Raw genomic sequence first — 22,972 nt, forward strand, 5'->3', positions numbered from 1 at the left:
TTTAGGGGATTTGTGAGATAGTTAAGTAATATATATCAATGAATTGGTCCGATCCTCCGATGTCCGCGTGATTCTTTAATTCGGGTCTCACAAAGAAGGTGCCGTACCACATAATATAAGGAAACTGGTATCAAGATTGGAGGAAACTGCATGGCTATATGAAATTGTAAGGCAGCTAATTAATCCACCATAATGAGTTTCCTTCTAGTGCGGTTTTGCTTTCTTGGGAAGCAACCCCTGTGTTCCGTTATTACTGGAATGCGGTAGCTTCTAGCACAACTTAAACTTATCATGTTTTAACTTTTAATTTTTTTTATATGTTGAGGTAGACAAGTGTGGCGGAGGGACAGGGCCGAGAAGACCCTGCACGCCACACATTTTCTCGTGTGGGATTCATCGATTCGGTAATGACATCTCGCAGAGCGCCTCCTCCATGCCGCCATGGAGCGAAGGTCCATAATGATCTCACAATGTCCAAAGCGGCATAGGGCGTACCAGTATTAGACCGATTGAGGGCGTACCGGGATTAGCCTCCAAGAAGATGTGGATGCAAAAGGAGTCAGAATAGGTGATTATGTCTTGAGGGCGGTGGACGTGAAGGTGCGAATGGTGGGCGGGAGATGGATAAGGGAAGCACATGACGTTGGATGAAAGTGGTAGAACCAACGGCCACATGCGTCCAAGGGAAACCCTTCTATCGATACATCGACAGGGAACCCTCACCCCCGTGAGGGGCGTGATAGAGAAAGGCGGGAGTTCAGGTCTTGGAGAGGCATCCCTAAGGGCGCGAGAGAGGAGTGCGAGGGTGTAGAGGATTCTGACCATAATGCATGCCCGTGAGAGAGGAAATGCGAGTGTTGATGCCTTAAAAGAGGCTTGGGCGCGAGAGTTGAAGGTGGACGGATATTCCCTGTTAACGGCTTCGCCCTCTGTATGTATCAAAAATGACACTCCCTCGGTAGAATTTTATATCTGATATGAATTTGATTTTCTACAGAGGTTCCGTCAGTTGATTAATTCGAATCAGAGGGAGCATATAATATAATTTCATAATAAATAAATAAAATGTTTGAAAAAGAGGCGTGGAATTATATACTCAGTGTTGCGGATCTTTGTTGGATCCGGCCGCGGATGGGATGGGATGGGATGAGATCAAATTAATAACGGGAAGAAGAGAAGAGAAGAGAAGAGAAAAATATGTGAGGCCGAGGCATCGTATCATTCTCCTCTGGAATCCATTCCCCACTCCCCTCTCCACTGAATCCATCCAGCCAGCCCGCCCGCCTAGGGTTTCGCCTCCCACGCCGCGCCCCCATCCCGTCCGCATCGCCGCGCCGCGCCATGGCCGACGCCGACGAGCTGTCACGGGGGCTGGCCTCGGACGCCGACGACGCCGCCGGCACCAACAACCTCTTCCAGGTGATGCGCGCCGTCGAGGACGCCGAGGCCACCATCCGACACCAGGTCAGGTCCCTCTCCCTCACCCATTTCACTCTCTACGAATGAATGATAGATGAATCCTGTTCCTGTGCGGCGGTGCTAATGACAACACCAACCAACTCAACTGAACGCAGCTGGAGGAGAACAGCCGGCTCAAGGAGGAGCTGATGCGCAAGACCCGGGAGCTCGACGCAATCGTAAGCCCCTCCATCCATCCCTCACCCGTTGTCTCTGCCTTGCTCATGCCACCGCCGCCACCTGCGCTCCTCCTGCCCTTGTTAATTCCACCAATGCCAGATCTACCAAAACTTGCTCTCACCACTGCACATTTCGTTCCTCTCTGTATGTATGTATGTATGTATGTATGTATGTACTTGTATGTATGCACGTATGCATAATAATGCCTTTCAGTTGTTTGATACATTGTGTGCAAGCCTCACTCTGTATTGCCACCCAGTCAGTCAGTCAGGCAGTTAACGCTGCTCATATCATGGGCTTCCTCCTTTTGTGCACATCATAATGAGGAGATAAAAGAATGTTGTCCATATCAGGCAACTGTCTGTGCCTACCTGCTTATTACCACTGCATTTTCTTCCCATCATGTGCAGATGGAAATAGTGATGTTACTTTTATCTGCTACCAGAGGCACAGAAATAGTAGTAATGTTTTATAGTGTCCTGCGGTTTGTTCATACATCCTGTGCAAGCCTCACTCTGTATTGCCACCTTGCCAGTTAACGCTGCTCATGCTTTTCCTCTTTTTTTGCACATCGAAACGACAAGGGACACTATCAAGTTACCTCATCCTTACCGCTTAACTGCATCTACATGTTAATCTATATTTTCTCATCATGTTCAGATAAGAAATATTAGTAATGTTTTTATTCTGCTACCAGAGGTCCGAGGCTATAAACCAAACCTCTACAAGTGGTCTTCTGGATCAGGACCGGGCCGTCGAGCCCTACAGAGACTCGGTGGGGAATCAGACTGTGGAGGACCAAAGATTGCTTGGCACCTCGTCTTCGCCGCCGGGCTCTCAGGGCACTCTGCCTGGTCACCAGAATGGGCCTGCCGAGCAGACGCTGCACGACGCCGTGATGAAGCAAAAGTACCTGGACAGCGACCAGCCCGGTCGAGTGTCCAGAAAGCCATCGGGGGAGCACATCGCTGCTGAGGCTGGCGTGCGGTCTCACTTCTCTACCCCGTCGTCTCGATCCCTCTCACCCACTAGGTACCTCCATCGCATGTTAACCAGTGCGGCTTAGTTTTTTTTCTTCCCATCACTCTATGCATCTTATCTCTTGCCTGAAGAGCAGTGATACAGAAAATAGCATTTCATTCCAGGAACCGCAGGGAAGGAGAGTACGATTCTAGGCTCAGTTTAGCTGGCCAAGGCATGGAGATGAGCTCAAACATCATCTGGAAGCAGGTATGTATTGTTCACTTGCTCTGTACTGGCGCGCATATGGGATCTCATGTTCCTGATAAAGATATTTACTCGCACAGGATCTTCTTGTTAAGGTCAAAGAACATGAAGAAGAGATTGCACATTTAAGAAGACACCTTGCTGACTACTCAGTGAAGGTATCATGCATACTGCATTACAAAATATTGCTTTACCTTTTTTTACCCCCTTCCACGTTCTCTGTTTTCGCTTTTCGGCATGCATCCACAAAATCTAACTGGACCGTCTTTGGTCCGGCGTCTTGTGTTTCTTGGTAGGAAGCCAAAATACTTAATGAGAAACATGTTCTGGAAAAGCGCATTGCATATATGCGAATGGTAAGTATCTTCATCTTATCAGGTTAAAATACCATCTTGGAATACAGCAGACTAATTCTATAAGACATTGTTTTCAGGCATTTGATCAGCAGCAACAAGATTTGGTTGATGCTGCGTCAAAAGCTTTATCCTATAGACAAGACATCATCGAAGAGAACATCCGTCTGACATACGCATTGCAGGTAACTTTCTTTGCTGTTATACTTTCTGTTAAAATTCAGAGAGGCAGTTAACATTGCAATACCGAACTGACGTTGCACTGTTATGCTTGATTCAACCTTACTGTACGTTTGGGAACCATTTGGAGGCATTTGTTTCCAATATAGCTAGTTTTCTTGCGTGAAATGAAGCGTTTATAAAACTTAACTTCATCTCTGCTCCACATTCAAACAAGTGTAGGTGACTTTTTATGACCTCTGTGTATATTCAAAGTAACACTGGAACATATGTGGCCAGGGCTTAGTCTAATAAGTTATTATAAAACTGGTCACTAGTAATGGAATCACCCGGAGAATAGGAGAACTAATGCGTTAGTCTCTTACTCTATTAGCCATTTCTATTAGAAGCTTATTTTATATGTGTTATGACTTATGAGCCCCCTTATCTTCTTGAATTGTTCTTTGTCTAGTTTGGTGATGTAATGCTGACATGTACCTTTTGTAATCCATAGGCAGCACATCAAGAGAGATCAACTTTCGTATCTTCTTTGTTGCCTATTCTGTCAGAATATAATCTGCAGCCTTCTGTTCATGATGCTCAATCAATTGTTGGCAATCTCAAGGTATGTACCCCTTTTCAGTTTATATATGTGACTATGTGTGCCGACATTATGCTTATTTTGGACTTGATTAAATTCCAAGTTTCACCAAATAAGTTTGTACAACATGGAGCCGTGGATCAGGAAGTTAGTTATGGAATTTAGGTGTACTAAGAGAGAGCTAACTATCTTCTCAATAGGGATTCTGTGTGATGTGATGTGATGTAGACTATACAGATTATTTAGCAGACAACAAGCACCTACGATTTCTAACTTAGAGGTTTATGCTTGGCTTAAGAAAAGAAAAAGGACAGCTGCTCCAACCAAACCTCTTAACGGAATACTTTCTCCAGGCCGGTTTAGAGGGCCAGCTAAAAAATCTCTGGTAACCAAGGCAGAACGCACCACATCAATTTAAGCTCCTTAATGATGTTCCACCTCGGACATGCATGCCATCCATTGGCTGTGAATTCTTTCCGCCTCCGGACTTCACTCTTGTGCGCGTGTGTCTACAAGGGTAAATGCGGGACGGCCAGGCAGGGAAGGGATTTACTTTGCTGGCCTTTTATATCGGTCTACACGATATTTTCCCCCGGCCCTGTAAACCGGTCCGGAGACCAGAAGGAGTATAAGGCTAACTTTACTTTACATTTTTCTTCTGTTTATTGCCACTATATATGATTCCTTTTGCTCCTTGCTTTGTTGAACCTGGGCCTGTATTACATAACTTTTTATTAAGACTATTTTTTTTGTAGGTTTTGTTTACGCATTTGCAAGAGAAACTCATTATTTCTGAGGTGAGTCACAATGAGCTTTGGTTGGAGTTTGCTCTTGAGAGTTGAGACAGTAGCTTATATGGACCTACGTCCTGGCCAGTAGTGGGCTTGTTATGCTTCAGAGATTAGTGAAGATTTTCTCTCACGGAACTTTGAAGTTGTCTTGTGTGCAAACTTGGATGGTGCAGGAGAAACTGAAGGAATCACAGTACCAGATTACTCCTTGGCGTGCCGAATCTTCAAATAATACAAGTGGTCCTGCGCAGTCACCTCCTCCTGGAAATGCATTGGTTGCTTCTGTACGATTCTACACTGGCTTTGTCCTTTACTCTTTGGATGCATGGATATTCTTCTAACTTGCCACATTTCCAGAGCCAACCCAGCCTTGACATTGTGCCCCAGCAACCATATTCTCATGTACAATCTCCAATTTCTTCCCCCGTTCGAACTAGACGGGATTGGGATTTACTGGCAAATGACAACCAACAGGTCATCTCAGCCGAGGCTGCTGCAACAACTACAGAGCATGGCAATGCTGGAAGGACCTCTCCTCCAAGCAGGTTATTACTGTTCTATTAAGAGCTCAGCATGACAGCCTCCCTAGTTTTTTAGTCTTCTCTATCTGTAATTCTGTATAATCTGTAATTCATGTTCCCCTTTTGCTGATCTATCTATCTTTATGATTACCTTTTGTTAGTTTGTAGGAGTATTTTTCAACTACAGAGCATGGCAAAGTTGGTTGTCTTACTGGGTCTGTCTTCTCTTGTTTATGCAGCAACCAAACTACCAAGGATGTTTCAGCGCAAGGGACTGAGCGTGATCCTCGTGCTGTACGATTTAACCTTGAATCCGAGGATCAAAACCCATCATTCACAGACCTTGTTAGGAGTGATGTATCTGAAAATCTCGAGGGAGCTGAAACCCAAGCTTCACAAGAACCTCCTGCGGAGTGGGGTTCTGGAGGCGCACCTAGCTCGGCATCTGGCCCCGATGATGGAAACTTGCCTTACCCTTATCTTCCTACTGTCCTTGAGGAGCCTAGTACTTCTTTCTCTGAAGGTGCTGGATAATTTTGATTTATGCAATTTCATTCTCCTTATTTCTTCAGTTCTGATGGTAAACATTTTTTTCATGAATATGCAGTTGCAGAGGATGACCCACTGCCAGCCATAGATGGGCTAAGAATCACAGGTGAAGCTTTTCCTGGAAAAGAACTTCAAGCAAGTGGGTATTCCATCAACGGGACCACGAGTTGTAATTTTGAGGTGCGGTTTATATTTGTGGTTCAACATGCTCTGCTATCCTATCAAATTCCTGTCTTTTTGAGCTTCTTTTTAGTTCACTACAATTTAAATGTTTGCAAAAACAAATTGTGCATGCAGTGGGTACGCCATTTGGAAGATGGATCGGTGAATTACATAGAAGGTATTATGTTTTCACCTGCTGCAAGGAAGTTTTTGCTGTATTTTATTTTGGTGTACTATGACAAAAGGAAAACCAATATTACCGTTCCCTGGTGTAGGTGCAAAGCAGCCCACATATTTGGTTACTGCTGATGATGTGGACTCTTTACTAGCCATAGAGGTCCAGCCTCTAGATGACCGGAAAAGAAAGGTAAATCCTCTCATCTGATATTCATAAGTGGGGAACCAATAGCTTGGTCTAGTTCTGTTAACAGAACAGATTCTATAGGTTGAGGATCATATACCATATGCCCTTGATTGTGATTTGTCTCAGTATGCATTAATAAATTAGTGAGGCACCCGGACATAGTTGTTTGTTTGGAAACTATGAAAGTGTAGACCCTTGGAGCTTTCAGTAGGACACTCGTAATCTTTAATTATATCTGAAGCATTTCTTCTTCTTCTTTTTTTGTAGGGGGAGATCGTGAAGGTTTACGCTAATGAGCAGAAAAAGATTACTTGTGGTGAGTTTGCTGAGAAAATATTTGTATTTTTGGCAGGTAGCATAAACTTGTGCATGCTTGTCATGATCTAATTGGTGAAGTATCTGAGCTCAGTATCCCCCCTGAGAATTCCTAAAATAATTCTAGTTCTGTGCTGGTTGTTGAACACAACAACAGAAAATATTACAAGAACCATATTGCTGAGTAGGGAATCGTTATCTGTGCAGATCCTGAAATGAAGGAGCTCATCAAGAAAATTCTTTCCGCTGGACATGTGTCATATGAAGTTCTACTACCTGTATGCCCCCTTTCTTGCTCAAAGCATTCTTGCCGCACCTGTTTCTTCATGTCATGTAACCATTGATTTTTTTTATTCTGCAGGTTAGATTTATAGATATGTGGGAACCTGCAGTATTGGCAATAAAGAGGGAAGGCTACAGCATCAAGTGTAATGGACAGCGTGGCGTTGTTATCACAGAGAAATTCCAGCAAGCTACAGCGGTATGGTTCCAAAAAATCATTTCCCTTGAAATTACTCTGTTCTAGCTTCTGATTATACTCTGCCCAGTGACAAGAAAGCCCAGTATTTTTTCTGTGATAAAATCTTTTAAGATATGAGTACCAGAATCTTTGGTAGTGGTGTGATTTTATACATTTAGTAGGTTTCCTGAAATTTAATGAAAGAGACTGGTCAAATTTGGCAGTGGTGTGATTTTATACACCTCTAATGATAATAATTAATTTTCGATTGCGCTGCCTTTTCAGTATGCAGATTTGATAACTAATCTTGTACGACATTTATTTGCAGATCAATATCCCGTATGGACATCCAACCGAGTTCTCGATCCAGTCTGCGGATGGTGCCGAGTATAATCTCAAGCCTGGAGAGAACTCCCCGTGAGTTTTGAGTTTGAAACCAAGTCACGGCTATCTTACATCTTATGTTTGTGTTAATAATGGTCAACTGATGGAATCTTGCATTCTGCAGGTCACGGGATAGCATCGTGCTCATACTGCGGCTCTTCAGAATGAAGGTGCGGGCATTTTTGTTTTCTCTTTAACGTGCTTCGATTTGTGTTTGCTACACCGAATCGAGGCACACTTGAAGTTAATGCTGGCATGTGCTTTTTTTGTGTGGCATGTGATGGAACTGAAATGAAGATGTTGACGCGTTCTGTTTGTGTGCAGGCCGTCGAGAAGAGCAAAGGAAGGAAGAAGGGCATCTTCTTCAAGTAGCTATTCATTGTAGCTATTCATTCATTTGGATGCGGTCGTAGCGCGATTATTATTATTCTTGGTTGTAGAAAGAAAGAGAATGAAGGAGGATTAGGTATGTAGTAGTACTAGTAGGTGGCTAACTAGCTATATAGTATCTGGGTTCTCATTCCTGTGAATGATGTATTATATTTATGTTGTTGCATTTATATGTACTATATCTATCTATCTATCTATCTATCTATCTATCTATCTATCTATCTATCAATCATATGTCAGTTTGCCTTTCTGTGTAAAGGAAGGTACAAATATAGGTATGGATGAATTTTGTCTTTTTTTTGGTAGATCTTAACGGATGGCTACTGAATTTTGTTAGCAACCTATAAACTGTGTACGGCCAACAGTTTCTCGTTATATATACCGTGCCGCTCGTCCCACCTGTATCCTCGTCTGCGCATTCTCTCTTGCTTGCCTTCTCAATTTCTCTCCCTCTATCTCTGCATCATCGCCAATGGCGCCGCCGGTGAGCCAACACGCCGAGGAGAAGGTGCCGCTCTGCAACGACGACCTCGCCCCAAGCAGCGACGAGGAGGACCCCTACGCGCCACCGGACTTGGTCACGCCTGATCCCCCCACCGAGGAGTGGTTTTGGAGTCAGTTCGACCTCGCTCTGTGGAAGACGTTGCCGCCGGCTGAAAAAGCTAGGCGTGTGGCAGTCATGAAGGCGGACGAGAAGAAGCGCGAGGAGGAAGAGGCGGCTAAGGCCGCCTGGAAGGTGGAGGAGTTGGAGCTCTGGCGGGAGGCGCGTTGGCACGCGCAGGAGGTCGATGAAGACGGCTGCTTCAACGCCAAGAGGGCCAGAGGCGCTTTGCGCCTCCTCGCTGCATGGAGGTGGGCAGATCGCGTCGAGAAGGCCACCGATGAAGAGCTCACCTACGCGTCGTCTACAATGGCCAGGGCGGAGGCCTACGCCCGCCGGGAAGCTGCCGATGCGCATGTTGCGGAGTGCGAGGCGGAGGAGGAGGCTATCTCCCTCCGCGCTGGGAAGCCGGTGCGCACCAGGGAGTCCGTGGCCAAACGCAAGGAAAGGGCCTTAGGAGGGACTATTGATTTTTAGTTAATTTATTACTTGTCTTTAAATTTAATGTATTTATAGCACAACAATTCACACACATATGTGTGTGATAATATATATTATGTAATGAACTGGATTGTGGAGTATTATTGATGAATTTCTATCTTATTTACCTACTCGATGTCTCATTTTTTTTAGTAAAACTACCTATTCTGAGAATATATTTACACTGATGTCAATCAGGCATGTTCTCGAAGAGTTAACTATCTGTGATTTGGGCTAAAAAAAACACATGAGGTGGCATGATCTGTACAGATGTTCTATGCAAAATAGCTGTTTGTGAAACTTCAAACATCACACACAATTGCTATCTAATAATTGTGTGAATTGTATTGTATGCGGAGTAACTACTGAAGTTCTATGTGACTTGTTGTTATCATCACACACAATTCCATAACTCGACCCCAACCAGGTTTAGCTCACGACCTCTCAAAACGGACTGTGTGCAATGGATTAAGTCATTGCATACGTTTTATTTCAAAGAACTATATGCACGCTAACGCATACATACGTTTTATTTCGAAGAACTGTATGCACGCTAACGCATACATAGTAACTCCAATTTTGCCATGTGACGTGCTCAAATTAGCAGAATCAAGGCGACACGACCCTAATTTTGACACGTGACGTGCTCAAACTAGCAGGATCAAGGCGACGCGACGCCGGAAATGAAGCATATACAACGCCGGAAATGAATTTTGGGGGTCAGAGTAGAAGCAAGTTTGTTGTTTGGTGACACACCTCATACACGAGAAGAGAGAAAAGAGAGAGGGGGGAAACAAACAAAGACAAAGGGGGTTGAATTGGGTTTGGATTCATACCACAACTTGGGTCCCCCGGCGGTTTCCTCCTTCCTCTCGGACAAAACCAAACGAACCAAGAGACAAACCTCTCCTCCTCCCTTCTTCCTCCGGCGGATCTCATCTTCAGATCACATCCAAGCAGCGCAAGCAGGAGACGAGACGCGCTCCCTCGCTCGCTCCACCGTCCACAACCAAACCAGGTACGTCCGCACTCGGTCCCCTCCTCTGGAAGATCGATCTGAGCTCTCGCTATCTGACTCGGAGCTCAGATCGGATCGGACCAGATCTTGTTTCTTTCTTTCTTCAAGATCCCGATCCCCACCGCCCTGATTCGATACCCGATTCCTCTGATCACGATCCCGTCCACCGGTTTCCCGTGTCCAGGCAAAGGGCAGCGATGACGTTCGACAAGGTGGAGGAGCTGCGGCCGGGCACCTACGGCCACAACCTCCAGCTCCGGGTGCTCAGCTCCAAGCCCGTCGTCCTCCACAGGCCGCAGGGCGGCAGGGCCGGCGGCAACATGCGCATCGCCGAGTGCATCGTCGGCGACGACACCGGCGTCGTCGTATTCACCGCCCGCAACGAGCAAGGTAGTCTCCCAGATTCATTCGTTCACCTCCGTTTCCTTCTTCTTCTTCTTCTTCTTCTTCTGCCTGATTGATTCATTGATTCACTTTGAAGAAATTTACTATGACTGATTGCTTGCTTGTAAACTATACATGCATAATTGGGATCTTATCTGTCTCGTAGTTTGGTTTCCTTCAACATCTGAAATTCTACTAGTTCAGCCACAGCTGGCATTTAAACGAAGCCACTGTACAAGATCGGCACTCGTTGGTGCTATAATGACAGGACTGGCTAATGTTGAAATCCTGATGCTCTGCTGCTGCTGCATACATGTTTCAGTCCAAATAACCTACTCCTCATGTTCACTCATTGCTGGCTTATTAACTTGATTGACCTGTTTCTTCTTTTGCCTGCGTAATTGCACGGTCGACAGACAAACGGTTGACCCCTTGTTATCAGGGTTTAACTTTCAGGCTTTGCACAATCAACCACCTTCTGATCATAGCTGCCATCCCTGTATTCATCGTGCATTCAACGCTTGGCTTGATGATGTAATCATGATTTTACTTTCTGGGTTTGCAAAATTCCCTGGACCCTGGCCGGTCTCCGGTGACTTGCCTGTCTGGTTTGCAATAAATGTGTTTTTCTTTACCTTGATATATAGATCTGAGCTGATTTCCATCTATCTTGTTAAGAAATCCTGCTAGTTCCAACAGGCCCAGCACTTAAACTAACTTGCAGTATGCCATCATCATTCATGGGTGCGTGCTATAATCAACGCCTCACACTTGTGGAATGATCTTAAGTTGAAATCATGATACTCTGCTGCATATATGTTTCAGTCCAAACATCCTACCTATGTCCCCTCATTGCTTGCCAGCTTAACTTGATTATTACTCTCTTGGTCAACTGCCCTGATGGGAATTTATCTTGCGTTTCTTGCTCTAGTGGACATCATGAAGCCCGGGGCAATCGTGGAGGCGAGGAAGGCAAGGGTGGACATGTACAAGGGGTCGATGCGCCTGGCCGTGGACAAGTGGGGGACGCTCAAGGCCGCCGAGAGCCCTGCGGACTTCAAGGTGAAGGAGGACAACAATGTGTCCTTGGTCGAGTTTGAGCTCATCACTGTGATGCAGTGATTGAAGAGGGCTCCTCCTCCCCCTTGCCTAGGAGGAGGAGGAGGCAGAGGAGGCTCAGCAGCTGTTAGGCTGAGCACAAAGCAATAAGCCGGCCAATCATGGCTCATGTTCTTCACCCCCTCCCCCCTCTCTCTGTTTACTGTTTATTTGCTGGAAGTTTTGCTAGTCCTGCTACCTTGGATTAAATGTCGTTAGTATACCATATATGTTTGTGCGGAGTTGCATCCAGATTGTTGTGAGTGAGCCCTGCCATCTCTTTGTGTTAGACCTGGTATATCAATTAACTAATTATGTTAAGCACTGGTGACATATATCTATGAAAGTCCTTCATGGACGACATCTTGCTGAACGGCAACTGTCGTCCGTGTAGCAGCGCTCTATATCCATGAGCTGCTTGTGTTGCCTTGGTGAGTGAAGTGATGTTTTGCTTGCCTGAATGTTGAGTGTTAACTGATCATCATCATGATGATAATGATTTTGTAGTGCAATGTTGATGTCTTGTTAGGGTGATGGGTTAGCAGGCAGAGTGGATGGGTGGCAGTTGGCATAATCACCTTTTTGCTGGGTAGGAGGGGGGGGGGGGGGGGGGTGGACACTAGGCAGGGGCCACCTCAGGACAGCCACACCACTATGTTGTGTTGTGGTCTGGTCTTTGTTCTTGTGCATTATGATGGGTCAGTCAAAGAAGAGAGAAGCATGCCATGGTGGCTGTCTGTTGTTGCAGTGGTTGCAAATGTTGTGCTGTCTTGCTAGCTGGTAATAATTGTAGTAATGTGTTGTGCTTGTGCTGGGCCACCCACATCATCACCTTGATTTATCTTGTTGGATGTGGATAATGTAAAGTAACAACAAGGTGACCCATAATGCCGCGGTGGGCGGTACCACGGTGTTTTGTGCAGTACACCAAAAAAATAACAGTGATAATGATGTAGGTTTTGTTTCCTGAGCTACGGCAAACCCTCCATTTAGGCCCTTTTTTGGACAGAAAAAGAAAGAAACGGCGGTAATATAGGCACATATGACTACAATTTTCCGTAAATCCAAAACAGTAATGATGAAAAAATACGATTCATTTTGCCAGACCATATTCTTTGCGATGGTAGGTCATTTAGGGTGCTACGTCTAGTCGAACCCCTATGGTGTTGTATGGGTCATGCCTTCGCGGTGTTGAAGCATCATTCTTTAACAAATTCAGCTACATCTTCCGCATGGTTCTGAAAATAAAAAGTAAAGAATGGGCCAGTTGTTTTTTCATTGTTAACCCCAAAGAATATGGCTTCTTTGCCTTTTAATTACTACTAGCAAAGCACACAAAAAAGGCATGATTGATTACTTGGAATGAGCAGGCTGGTTGTTTTTTCCTTGAACTCTAAAAAAATGGGTGGTTTACCCTTTTAGCAAAGCACACAAAAAGGCAGCGTTACTTACTTTTATGGAATGGAAAACACTCCTAAAAATCCCAGCAGTCGACTGATGTTTGTTAATCAAAACAAGAAAGGAGTATAGCGGTCACGCATATGACAAATTTAAATAGAGTACTTCACGCTAAAAACATCTCGCCGGAGTTCATCAACTCAACACACCATAGTTCACCACACATAGCATAGGGGAACCGAAACATAGCATATAGGGGATCTACTAGTCGTCGAAGCCGGGGGTGGGCGGGGGACTACTTCACCGAGGTTCTACTCATCCGAGTTAGAGTCATCCGAGTCGGAATCCGAGTCGGAGTCATCGCCCTCATCGTCTTCGTCACTGGAGATGACCTCGGTGGGCAGCGGCTTCCCTCCGTGAATGGTGTCGTAGATGAGGTCGTCGTAGATCCGGCTTTGGAGGTCATACTCCTCCCATAGCGCCGACAGCCGCGCAGCCGCAGCCGAATCTCCAGCATCGGCGGCGGTCCTCGCCTCAAACCACGCCTGCTGGGCCGCGTCCTTGCGCTGGAGCGCCAGGTCGAAGAGCCGGCCGCAGCGCAGGAAGGTCTTCCACACATGCGACCTCGATCCGGCGATGCGGGACTTAGCGCCGCAAGTGCACGCCGCCTCCCGTTTCTTCTTCGACACCGGAGGGCGGAGGCCAGACCATATTTGTCTTCGTGTAGCCTACATGTGATGATTTTAAGATACTTATACCCATGATATCTAGTAGACTAGATTTGTTGCGCATGCCAACATGGAAATGTTAGTTTTAAAGAAAAACTATGAACCCTGAGTAAGTTCCTTTTTTTACTAGTACTAGTATTTGAGATAAATTCCAAATTGTTAGGTGTATTTTCCTTTTACACCAGTAAAAGCCGGCAATTACTCATGTAATCATTGTTGTGACGTGTGGCATTTCAACCCAAAATTATGCTCAAATCTATATATTGCTCACTATACATACATAATTTATACAATACAAATAGGTTTTGTCGCGGGTTAACCGAGGCTGTTGCTCATGGCTGTTCAACTTTTGCTGCTCGGGAATGCATCTCCGCCTCTTCGGCACAATCTGGTAGTGGTTGGCTTCGTCCTCGGCGTTCGTGTGCGCCCATCTGACGCCCCCAGCTCCATGGTATCCTTTTACGGCCTAGGTGGCGTCAGGTCCGGCAATGTTGGGCCGGCAGCCACGATGCTCAATAATGTTGCGCTTTTACTTTGAATCGGTTTGGCTCAAGGTTACTGTCCCCGTGAGGCTTTTGCTTCGGTGGTCGTCGTTGTGGTAAGCAAGTTTGGGTCGTGTTGTTGTGGGTCGGGCTTCAACTTTCGTATTGTAAGAGCTTCGGTTCCATTCCTTGTGATGTTAGGTCATTTAGGGTGCTCTGCCTCTACCTAGTCGTGCCTCCATGATGTTGCATGGGACATGCCTTCTCAGCGTTGTAGCATCATTCTTTCTTTAGGAATTCACATGGAGCTAGATCTTCCACATGGTTCTGAAAAAAAGGAAATAATGGCCAATTGTTTTTCAATGTTAAACGAAAGAATATGGCTTCTTTGCCTTTTAATTACTACTACTAGTGGGTCAATTGTTCTGAATATGGCTTAACATGGGTAATTTTCCCTTTTAGCAAAGCACACAAGAAGGCAGGGTTACTTACTTTTTTTTGGAATGAAAAACTCTTAAAAATTCCAGCGGTTGACTGGTGTTTGTTAATAAAAAGAAGAAAGGAGTATGAAAGTAGGAAGGTGGGAGGGGGAAGCGAAGGAAGCGAGTGAACGGTTTACTTTTGTAGTTCCCTTCCCTACACACTCATGCAAGCGGTTTATTCTTGCGGTGTCCCCATGACACTTGTGCTTTAGTCGATGTTGTTGTCATCGTTGTCACGGTGGTCGAGTTTGGGTCGCGTTTTTGACGGTACTCATATTTTTTTCCATTGTTAACCGAAAGAATATGGCTCGTCTGCCTTTTAATTGCTAGCAAAGCACACATAGAAAGGCATGACTGATTACTTGGGATGAGCAGGCTGGTTGTTTTTGTCCTGAACCCCAGAAAATCGCCCTTTTAGCAAAGCAGAAGAAAAGGCAGGGTTACTTACTTTTTTTGGAAATGGGAAACTCTTAAAAATTCCAGCAGTTGACTGGTGTTTGTTAATCAAAAGAATAAAAGAAAAGAAAAAAGAAGAACAAAGAAGTATGAGAGCAGGAAGGTGGGAGGGGAAAGCGAGTGAGCAGTTTATTCTTGCGGTTCCCTTTCCCACACGCTCATGCAAGCGGTTTATTCTTGCAGTGTCTCCGCGACGCTTGTGCTTCGTTGATGTTGTCGTCATCGTAGTCAAGTTTGGGTTGCTTTTGTTGCGGATTGGGTGCTGGGTTTCGCATCCATGCCTTGCGATGTCATGTTGTTTAGAGTTCTTCAGCGAGGCACGCCCCTGTGGCGTGACAGGGGGCATGCCTTTTTACCCTTTTAGTGTACTAGCACACTAATGAAAAAGGCATGTGTTACTTACTTTGGAGTGAAAAAAGTCTTGATTATATATGATTGATAATGTCAGTCGACCGGTGTGTGTTTGTTTGTTAATTATATTAGTATATATAAATAAAATAAGAAAAGGAAAGGAAAAGGAATATGAAAGCAGTAAGGTGGAAGGGGAAAGCGAAGGGTTTATTCTTCCATTTGTGTTGTAGAAAGAAGTCCTCATTTTCTTCCGTTGCCTTGCCTACGCACGCGCCTCCTTCTTCTTTCTTTCTTGTGCCGACACAGAGAGAGAGAGAGCACCCATTGTCTATCATCATCAGCATCCATCCATCCACCAAAATAAATATTCCACCTTTCCTTTTTGTTTCCAGATTACCGGAGGAATGATGAGTTGATTCATTCTCACTATCCACTCCAAAATCTACTCGAGCTCACCTCATCCATCCACCAAAAAGGCAGGGTTACTTACTTTTATGGAATGGAAAACTCTTAAAAATTCCAGCAATTGACTTGTGTTTGTTAATCAAAAGAAGAAAGGAGGATAGCGATCCCGCATATGATAGAAATTTAAACAAAGTACTTCGCGCTAGAAACATCTCGCAGGAGTTCATCAACCCAACACATCATAGTTCACCACGCATAGCATAGGGGAGTTTTTGCAAACCATAATAATTATACATAGCATAGGGGCACCGAAACATAGCATAGGGGATCTACTAGTCGCCGGAGCTGGGGGTGGGCGGGGTCTACTTCACCGGGGTTCTACTCGTCGGAGTCAGAGTCGTCGCCCTCGTCATTGTCGTCGCTGGAGATGACCTCCGCGGGTAGCGGCTTCCCTCCATGAATGGTGTCGTAGATGAGGTCGCAGTAGATCCGGCTTTGGAGTTGGTACTCATCCCAAAGCGTCAACAGCCGCAACCGCATCTTTGGCATCGGCGGCGGTCCTCGCCTGAAACCACGCCCACTCGGCCTCCCACTGGCACTCCCACTGGCACTGGATCGCCGAGTCGAAGAGCCGGTCGCAGCGCCGGGAGGTCTTCCACGCACGCGACCTCGATCCAGTGCTGCGAGACTTGGCGCCACGCATGCACGCCGCCGCCCGTTGCTTCTTCGACACCGGAGAGCGGAGGCCAGAGTCGCCGGCCTCGTCGTCGTTCTGGCGCTTGTGGGCGAAGAAGCCGCCGCGCGCACCGCCTCCACCGCGACACCCGAAGCCACCGCGATCGCCGAACCCCCTTCCGCCGCCACGCCCCGCACCGGCGGACGCCATGGTAGCTTCGATCCGGTAGAAAACAGGCCGCAAAAGGTCGTCGCTCGATTTCTCGCTGGAGTACACGAAAGGCGGCGGAGAGGGCTAGAGGAAATGGAGGGCAGATACCCTAAATTGGCCGGAAGCCGGCATATATACCGGATTGGGGGGGGGGGGCTTTTCATGGGCCAGGACTTTTTTGGGGTATCTACTCGGGCCGATTATTTGGGTCGTCCCGTATAACGGCCGGAAAAGCGTAGTTTACCGGCCTTATGCGGGAGCTGCTAGAGATGTTCCAATAATTAATAATATAACGTTTGTTTACCGAGCTACGGCGAGCCCTCCATTTAGGCCATTTTTTGGACAGAAAAATAAAGAAATGGCGGTAATATATGCACATATAACTACATTTTTCTGTTAATCCAAAATAGTAATGATGAAAATAGAATTTCATTTTGCCAGACCATATTTGTCTTCGTGTAGCCTACATGTGATGATTTTAAGATACTTATACCCATGATATCTACTCCTTTCGTTCCTAAATATTTGTCTTTTTAGAGATTTTAACAAATGACTACATACTGAAAAAAATGAGTGAGTCATAGAACTTGCATACGTCCGTGTACATGAAATGTGATCGTATATGAACGCTTGTACAAGTTTGATGATCGGAAACATGTATTTTACAAGTTTGTGCACCAAATTGACCATCGTGCGCAAGTTTTATGACTTCGGGTGTATTTACCTCATATGTCTATATACATCCGTATGTGGTAATCCATTTGAAATCTCTGAAAAGACAAATATTTAGCAATGGAGGGAGTAGTAGACTAGATTTGTTGCGCATGCCAACATGCAAATGTTAATTTTTTTTAAGAAAAAAAAACCCAATGAACCCCAAGTAAATTCACTGCGTTCCTTTTTTTACAAGTATTTGAGATAAATTCCAAATTGTTAGGTGCATTTTCTTTTTACACTAGTAAAAGCAGGCAATTATACTCGTGTAATCATTGTTGTGACATGTGGCATTTCAACCCAAAATTGCGCTCAAATCAATATATTGCTCAATAATGTTGTGCCTATACTTTGTATCGGTTTGGCTCAAGGTTACTGTCCCCGTGGCACTTGTGCTTCAGTGGTGGTCGTCATTGTAGGCGAGCTTGGGTCGTGTTGTTGTGGATCGTGCTGTAACTTTCGCAGTGTAAGAATTTCGGTTCCATCCCTTGTGATTTTTGGCCATTTAGGGTGCTGTACCTAGTCGTGCCTCTATGACGTGGTATGGGTCATGCCTTGTTGGTGTTGTAGCATCGTTTTTTCTTAACGAATTCACGTGGGGCTAGATCTTCTGCATGGTTCTGAAAAAAAAGGAAAAAATGGGCCAATTTTTTTTAATTGTTAACCTAAAGAATGGGTCCTTTTTCTTTTACTTCCCCCGTCTCATAATGTAAGATGTTTTTTTGACACTTTTTGACACCTGGTGTCAAAAAACACCTTACATTATGGGACGGAGGGAGTAGTAATTAGAAAAGCACACATAAAAAGTCATGCTTACTGGAAATGCGCAGGCTATTATTTTGTCTTGAACTCCAAAAAAATGGCCCTTTTAGCAAAGCACACAAAAAGGCAAGGTCACTTACTTTTTTAGAATGAAAAACTCTAAAAATTCCCAGCATTGACCGGTGTTTGTTAATGAAAAGAAGAAAAAAGAAGAAGAAATGAGTGTGAAAGCAGGAAGGTGGGAGAGGGGAAAGCGAAGGAAGTGAGTGAGCGGTTTATCCTTGCAGTTCCCTTTTTCCACACGCTCATGCAAGCAAGCGGTTTATTCTTGCAGTGTCCCCGTGACGCTTGTGCTTGGGTCGTCATGGTAGTCAAGTTTGGGTTGTGTTTGTTATGGAGTGGGTGATGGGTTTAACATCCTCTATGCCTCTTGTGATGTTGTGCCGTCTTGGGTTTTCCATGGATCTCTATGGGGGCATAGTATGAAGCGTGCCTTACTGTGGTTGTGTAAATAAAGTTGTACCATTTGAGCATAGTAGCAGAGTAATAAAAAGATGTGTTACTTAGTTTGGAGTGAAAAAGTGTTGATTATTATACGTATAAGATTGATATAATGTGAGCAGTTGACCGGTGTGTGTTTGTTTGTTAATAAAAATGTAGTAAAAGGAGAAGAAAAAGGAAAGAAAAAGGAGTATGAATTCATCTTTCACTTGCTTGTTTCTTTCTTGTGCCGACACACACACACACAGAGCATCCATATAAATATTCCACCTTTATTTTCCTTTTTGTTTCCAGATTGCCTGAGGAGTGATGATGAGTTTATTCATTCTCACTGTCCACTCTAAAATCTATTTAGCTTAGCGTAGCGTAGGCAGGGGAAAGAAAGAGAGGAGTGTGTCTGTAAATAATAAAGCAGCAGCGGCGGCAAAAGAAGGGAATGGGATTGGATTCATCTTCCTCCCTCTCTCTCTCTCTGTGATTCCATCCCTACCATTTCCTTTCCTCCCTCTGATTCCATGGCGCACTGAAAAGGATTGGGTGCTGCCCGCCGGATCTATCCCCCCGCTTCCCTCTTCCTCATCTTCTTCTTCCCAACCTCAGAGCAGCAGCACTCCCTCACCTCCGATTTCAGAGAACCTACCTACCTTCCTTCCATCCTTCCGTGTCAAATCCCCCAACCTAGATAGATAGACACACACACAGACAGACAGACAGATGGCGGCCTCGGCGCCGGCCCCTTCCGCACGCTCCCGGGCCCTCGCCTCCGCGCCCGCGCCGGCCACCTCCAGGCGCCCCAATGCCACTCCCGCAGCAGACGCCGCCGCGCCCTCCACCTCCACCTCCACGACATCCCCTCCTCCTTCCTCCCCGCCGTCCGCTCCACCTCCAAAGCTCGCCGCCTCGCCGCCACCGACGCCGCCTGCCGCGCTCCCACCTCCAAAGCCCGCGCCTTCCACTTCCACGCCGCCTCCAACCACCACAAGCCCACCTTCCCCGCCTCCCAAGCGCCCCCCCGCCGCAGCGCCACCCCCAACAACCACGGCTCCTGCGCCAAGACCAACGCCGGCCGCTCCAGCTCCAAGAACCGAGCCGACCTCTCCCTCCCCCACTGCCTCGCCCCCCGCCCACGCCCCGCCGCACGCCAAGCCATCGCCCCCTCCCTCGGCCGGCCACCACCCGCAGCTGCCGACGCCGGCCACGGCCGTCGACCCGGCCAACCAGCACGGCAGGAGCCCCAACAAGTCCTCCACGCAGTCCGCCGGGGAGCGGGGCAAGGCCTCCGCCACGCCGAGCAACAACGGGGGGGCCAGCAACAGCGTCGTCATCGCCGTCGGCGCCGTGCTCGCCTTCCTGGTGGTCACCCTCATAGCGGCCGCCGTTCTCTACACCAAGAAGCGCCGGAGGGGGAGGGACGACTACCGCCCCGGGTTCAGGTCGCCGCCGTACTCTTCTTCAGAGCTACCACCCTCAGGTTCAGGTAATACTTCAAGTTCAACCTCAATGTGCTGAATGTGAATTCAGTGCACACTCACTAATTCAGTCATGCATACATTCATTCTTATATCTAACCACATTTTTCGCAGTTCCTTCGGGCGGCGGCTCGGCGAACGCGGCAATGTTGTCGTCGGCCGACCCCTCCGTCCACACCAACTACAGCGCCGGGAGCCCGAGACTGAAAGCGTGCCTGTCCGACATGAGCGTGGGCAACTCGCGCTTCTTCACGTACCAAGAAATGTACCAGATCACCGACGGCTTCTCGCCGCGCAATTTGCTCGGCGAAGGAGGGTTCGGGTCGGTGTACAAGGGCCGGCTGCCCGAAGGGAAAGACGTGGCTGTCAAGCAGCTGAGGGATGGCAGTGGGCAAGGGGAGCGCGAGTTCCAAGCCGAGGTGGAGATAATCAGTCGGGTGCATCACCGGCATTTGGTGTCTCTCGTGGGGTACTGCATTGCCAATAGCCAAAGGCTGCTCGTCTACGATTTCGTGTCGAATGACACCCTGCATTATCATCTCCACGGTACGCTTGTTAACATTTTGCAATATTTGTGCAAAAACCATTGCCATATGTAACTTCTGGCTGTACAACAAACTGAGGTTGTTCTGAACTGTATGCGTTCGCAGGACAGGGAAGGCCTGTTTTAGAGTGGTCGGCTAGGGTTAAAATTGCTGCCGGTGCTGCTCGTGGAATAGCATACCTGCATGAAGATTGTAATGCTCTTTCTTACCTTTTCATCATCTTTCCCATTTTCATTCTGCTTTCTGTTAACCCGGCTGCCTTCTTTGCCCTTTCACAGGCCATCCAAGGATAATCCACCGAGACATCAAATCCTCAAACATTTTGTTGGATAATAACTTTGACGCACTGGTAATTGCATTCCCTATACGAGCCTGAGAGTATCTCATGATCTAGTTCATTTACTGATTACATGATATTCGTGAACTCCAGGTGGCCGATTTTGGTCTTGCAAGACTGGCTTTGGATGCTGTAACACATGTAACTACACGGGTTATGGGGACATTTGGGTGAGCAAAGTACTGCCGAATTCAGAAGCATATACTGTGATCATATAGAGTTGATGACTAAAATGTTCTCCTTTTCTTGCAGATACATGGCTCCAGAGTATGCATCGAGTGGCAAATTGACTGAGAAATCTGATGTGTTCTCTTTTGGTGTTGTACTTTTAGAGCTTATGACTGGTCGAAAGCCTGTTGATTCATCCAGACCATTGGGTGATGAGAGCCTTGTTGAGTGGGTGAGTTATAGCACTCAACTTATTGCCTAAATTTGTTTTCACTTAGGGATCATCGAGCATATGTAGCCGATGCTTGATTGCATGTGCGTATCATATTGAAGGTCTCCTATTTGTTATTTGTTCACTAGGATAATCATTGTAGAAGTTATAAGTTGTAAATTTAATTCAGATGGGTAGTTTGTCTTTTGTTCACTAGGATAGTCATGCAGTACAGACTTGTTTCATCAGATGGATTTGTCATTGTAGAGGTTGTAAGTTGAAAATTTCACCTTAAATGCCCGGTTCCCGTATTTTGAGTAATAACTTACTAGGCATAGAAGTACATATGTTGGAAATACCACTCTTCATTCTTCGGATATGAAGTTACGGTGTCTAAGCCTGTGGCATGTCATAGTTGCTGCAGGCCTAGACCTGCTTCCTGTAGCATGATGATTTATCATGTACAGAAATATCCTGATATTCCTTCCTTACAACATTAATTTGGGTGCTTATTTGGTCTCTATTAAAATGAACTTGTAATTCCTCCCACATGTTCCTTCATTTAGTTGGTTTGTTCCTTTCCTTTTTCTTTTTCAAAACTATGCAAACTGACATTATTTGCAGGCTAGACCATTGCTTAGTCGAGCTCTTGAGACGGGAAAGCTGGAAGGGTTAGTCGACCCCAGGCTTGAGAGGAATTTCAATGAGGTCGAAATGTTTCGTATGATTGAGTCTGCAGCAGCCTGCATTCGACACTCGTCATCAAAGAGACCCAGAATGAGCCAGGTACGCATGGCCATTGTCTATCTGACCACCTTACATTACTATATCATGTGGACATTCCTAGAGCCAATCAAATGAGATGCATGCTTGGGTTGGAGGCACAAACCACTGTTTGATAAACAAGGTTGATTTAGGTAGTCCTGTCCTTGTCAAATCCTTCTGCCATCAAGAATAAATTGTCCTTGTTAACGAAACATCGACATCTTAACTTCTGAGCCTTGTGGTGAATCTCGCACCACATCCAATGCACACACAGACAAAATTGTATGCCTTGCCAACTTTGCTTCCTAATCATGTAGAAGGAAAATTACACCATTTTATTTTATTTTATTTGGCCAGAGGATTAACAACTTGTCAATCATCTCACACTCCTTTCAGGTGGTGCGGGTCCTCGATAGCTTAGCGGATATTGACCTAACAAACGGTGTCCAGCCAGGGCAAAGCGAGCTCTTCAACGTGGCAAACACCGCGGATATCAGGATGTTCCAGCAGATGGTGCAGGGCAACCAGGACGACAGTTCCGCCTTCAGCCAATATAGCTGGATCAGTCGCAGTAGGGCCGACGCCGAAGCGACCTCCTCAAACTCCCGGATCTTGTGATCATCTTTGTTTCTGTGCGCCACGTGTACGTAGCCATTCTTCTCGACCCACTGATTCGGCCGGGCTGTGTCGACCATCGAAAAAAGTCTGGTGTAATTCTTGCCTTGTTACGATGATTGCTCGTGTGAAGATCACACGAGGAAGATGTACTCTTGTTTGACAAATTATTAAGCTAGCTGTTGTTGTGGTTGTTGACTAA

General features: G+C 46.1%; 3 protein-coding genes across 3 annotated transcripts; all 3 read left to right on the top strand.

Annotated features, from left to right (window-relative positions):
• Positions 1 to 1,127: 1,127 nt before the first annotated feature.
• Positions 1,128 to 8,125, top strand: LOC125541160 (uncharacterized). The gene is made up of 21 exons (XM_048704629.2): positions 1,128 to 1,464; positions 1,575 to 1,637; positions 2,336 to 2,670; positions 2,784 to 2,868; positions 2,946 to 3,023; positions 3,162 to 3,221; positions 3,299 to 3,403; positions 3,892 to 4,002; positions 4,734 to 4,775; positions 4,943 to 5,053; positions 5,127 to 5,314; positions 5,530 to 5,813; positions 5,898 to 6,019; positions 6,137 to 6,179; positions 6,277 to 6,368; positions 6,633 to 6,681; positions 6,888 to 6,958; positions 7,042 to 7,161; positions 7,469 to 7,557; positions 7,649 to 7,694; positions 7,849 to 8,125. The coding sequence occupies exons 1-21, from the start codon at positions 1,342 to 1,344 to the stop codon at positions 7,894 to 7,896; spliced, it is 2,265 nt and encodes a 754-aa protein (XP_048560586.2). The 5' UTR covers positions 1,128 to 1,341; the 3' UTR covers positions 7,897 to 8,125.
• Positions 8,126 to 9,826: 1,701 nt separating this feature from the next.
• Positions 9,827 to 11,868, top strand: LOC125541178 (uncharacterized protein At4g28440). Its single transcript, XM_048704647.2, has 3 exons — positions 9,827 to 10,013; positions 10,198 to 10,403; positions 11,329 to 11,868. The coding sequence occupies exons 2-3, from the start codon at positions 10,211 to 10,213 to the stop codon at positions 11,517 to 11,519; spliced, it is 384 nt and encodes a 127-aa protein (XP_048560604.1). The 5' UTR covers positions 9,827 to 10,013; positions 10,198 to 10,210; the 3' UTR covers positions 11,520 to 11,868.
• Positions 11,869 to 19,042: 7,174 nt separating this feature from the next.
• On the top strand, positions 19,043 to 22,972 carry LOC125541188 (proline-rich receptor-like protein kinase PERK8). The gene is made up of 8 exons (XM_048704656.2): positions 19,043 to 20,137; positions 20,244 to 20,675; positions 20,780 to 20,866; positions 20,953 to 21,023; positions 21,105 to 21,181; positions 21,264 to 21,411; positions 22,015 to 22,176; positions 22,552 to 22,972. Exons 1-8 carry the CDS (start codon positions 19,375 to 19,377, stop codon positions 22,771 to 22,773), a joined length of 1,962 nt encoding a protein of 653 aa, XP_048560613.2. The 5' UTR covers positions 19,043 to 19,374; the 3' UTR covers positions 22,774 to 22,972.

The sequence above is a fragment of the Triticum urartu genome, chromosome 1A, assembly GCF_056163025.1.
Source record: "Triticum urartu cultivar PI428250 chromosome 1A, HENAU_Tu73, whole genome shotgun sequence".
NCBI classification, from domain to species: domain Eukaryota; kingdom Viridiplantae; phylum Streptophyta; class Magnoliopsida; order Poales; family Poaceae; genus Triticum; species Triticum urartu.

What these genes read in the sequence shown, in the direction of transcription:
- LOC125541160 (XM_048704629.2), top strand. Translation starts at nt 1,342, where the DNA reads ATGGCCGACGCCGACGAGCTGTCACGGGGGCTGGCCTCGGACGCCGAC. An exon ending in AGGCCACCATCCGACACCAG is followed by an intron (nt 1,465 to 1,574) that starts GTCAGGTCCCTC and finishes AACTGAACGCAG; the next exon opens with CTGGAGGAGAACAGCCGGCT. An exon ending in CAAACATCATCTGGAAGCAG is followed by an intron (nt 2,869 to 2,945) that starts GTATGTATTGTT and finishes TTACTCGCACAG; the next exon opens with GATCTTCTTGTTAAGGTCAA.
- LOC125541178 (XM_048704647.2), top strand. Translation starts at nt 10,211, where the DNA reads ATGACGTTCGACAAGGTGGAGGAGCTGCGGCCGGGCACCTACGGCCAC. An exon ending in CACCGCCCGCAACGAGCAAG is followed by an intron (nt 10,404 to 11,328) that starts GTAGTCTCCCAG and finishes TTCTTGCTCTAG; the next exon opens with TGGACATCATGAAGCCCGGG.
- LOC125541188 (XM_048704656.2), top strand. Translation starts at nt 19,375, where the DNA reads ATGGCGGCCTCGGCGCCGGCCCCTTCCGCACGCTCCCGGGCCCTCGCC. An exon ending in CCTGCATTATCATCTCCACG is followed by an intron (nt 20,676 to 20,779) that starts GTACGCTTGTTA and finishes ATGCGTTCGCAG; the next exon opens with GACAGGGAAGGCCTGTTTTA. An exon ending in ATGAGAGCCTTGTTGAGTGG is followed by an intron (nt 21,412 to 22,014) that starts GTGAGTTATAGC and finishes CATTATTTGCAG; the next exon opens with GCTAGACCATTGCTTAGTCG.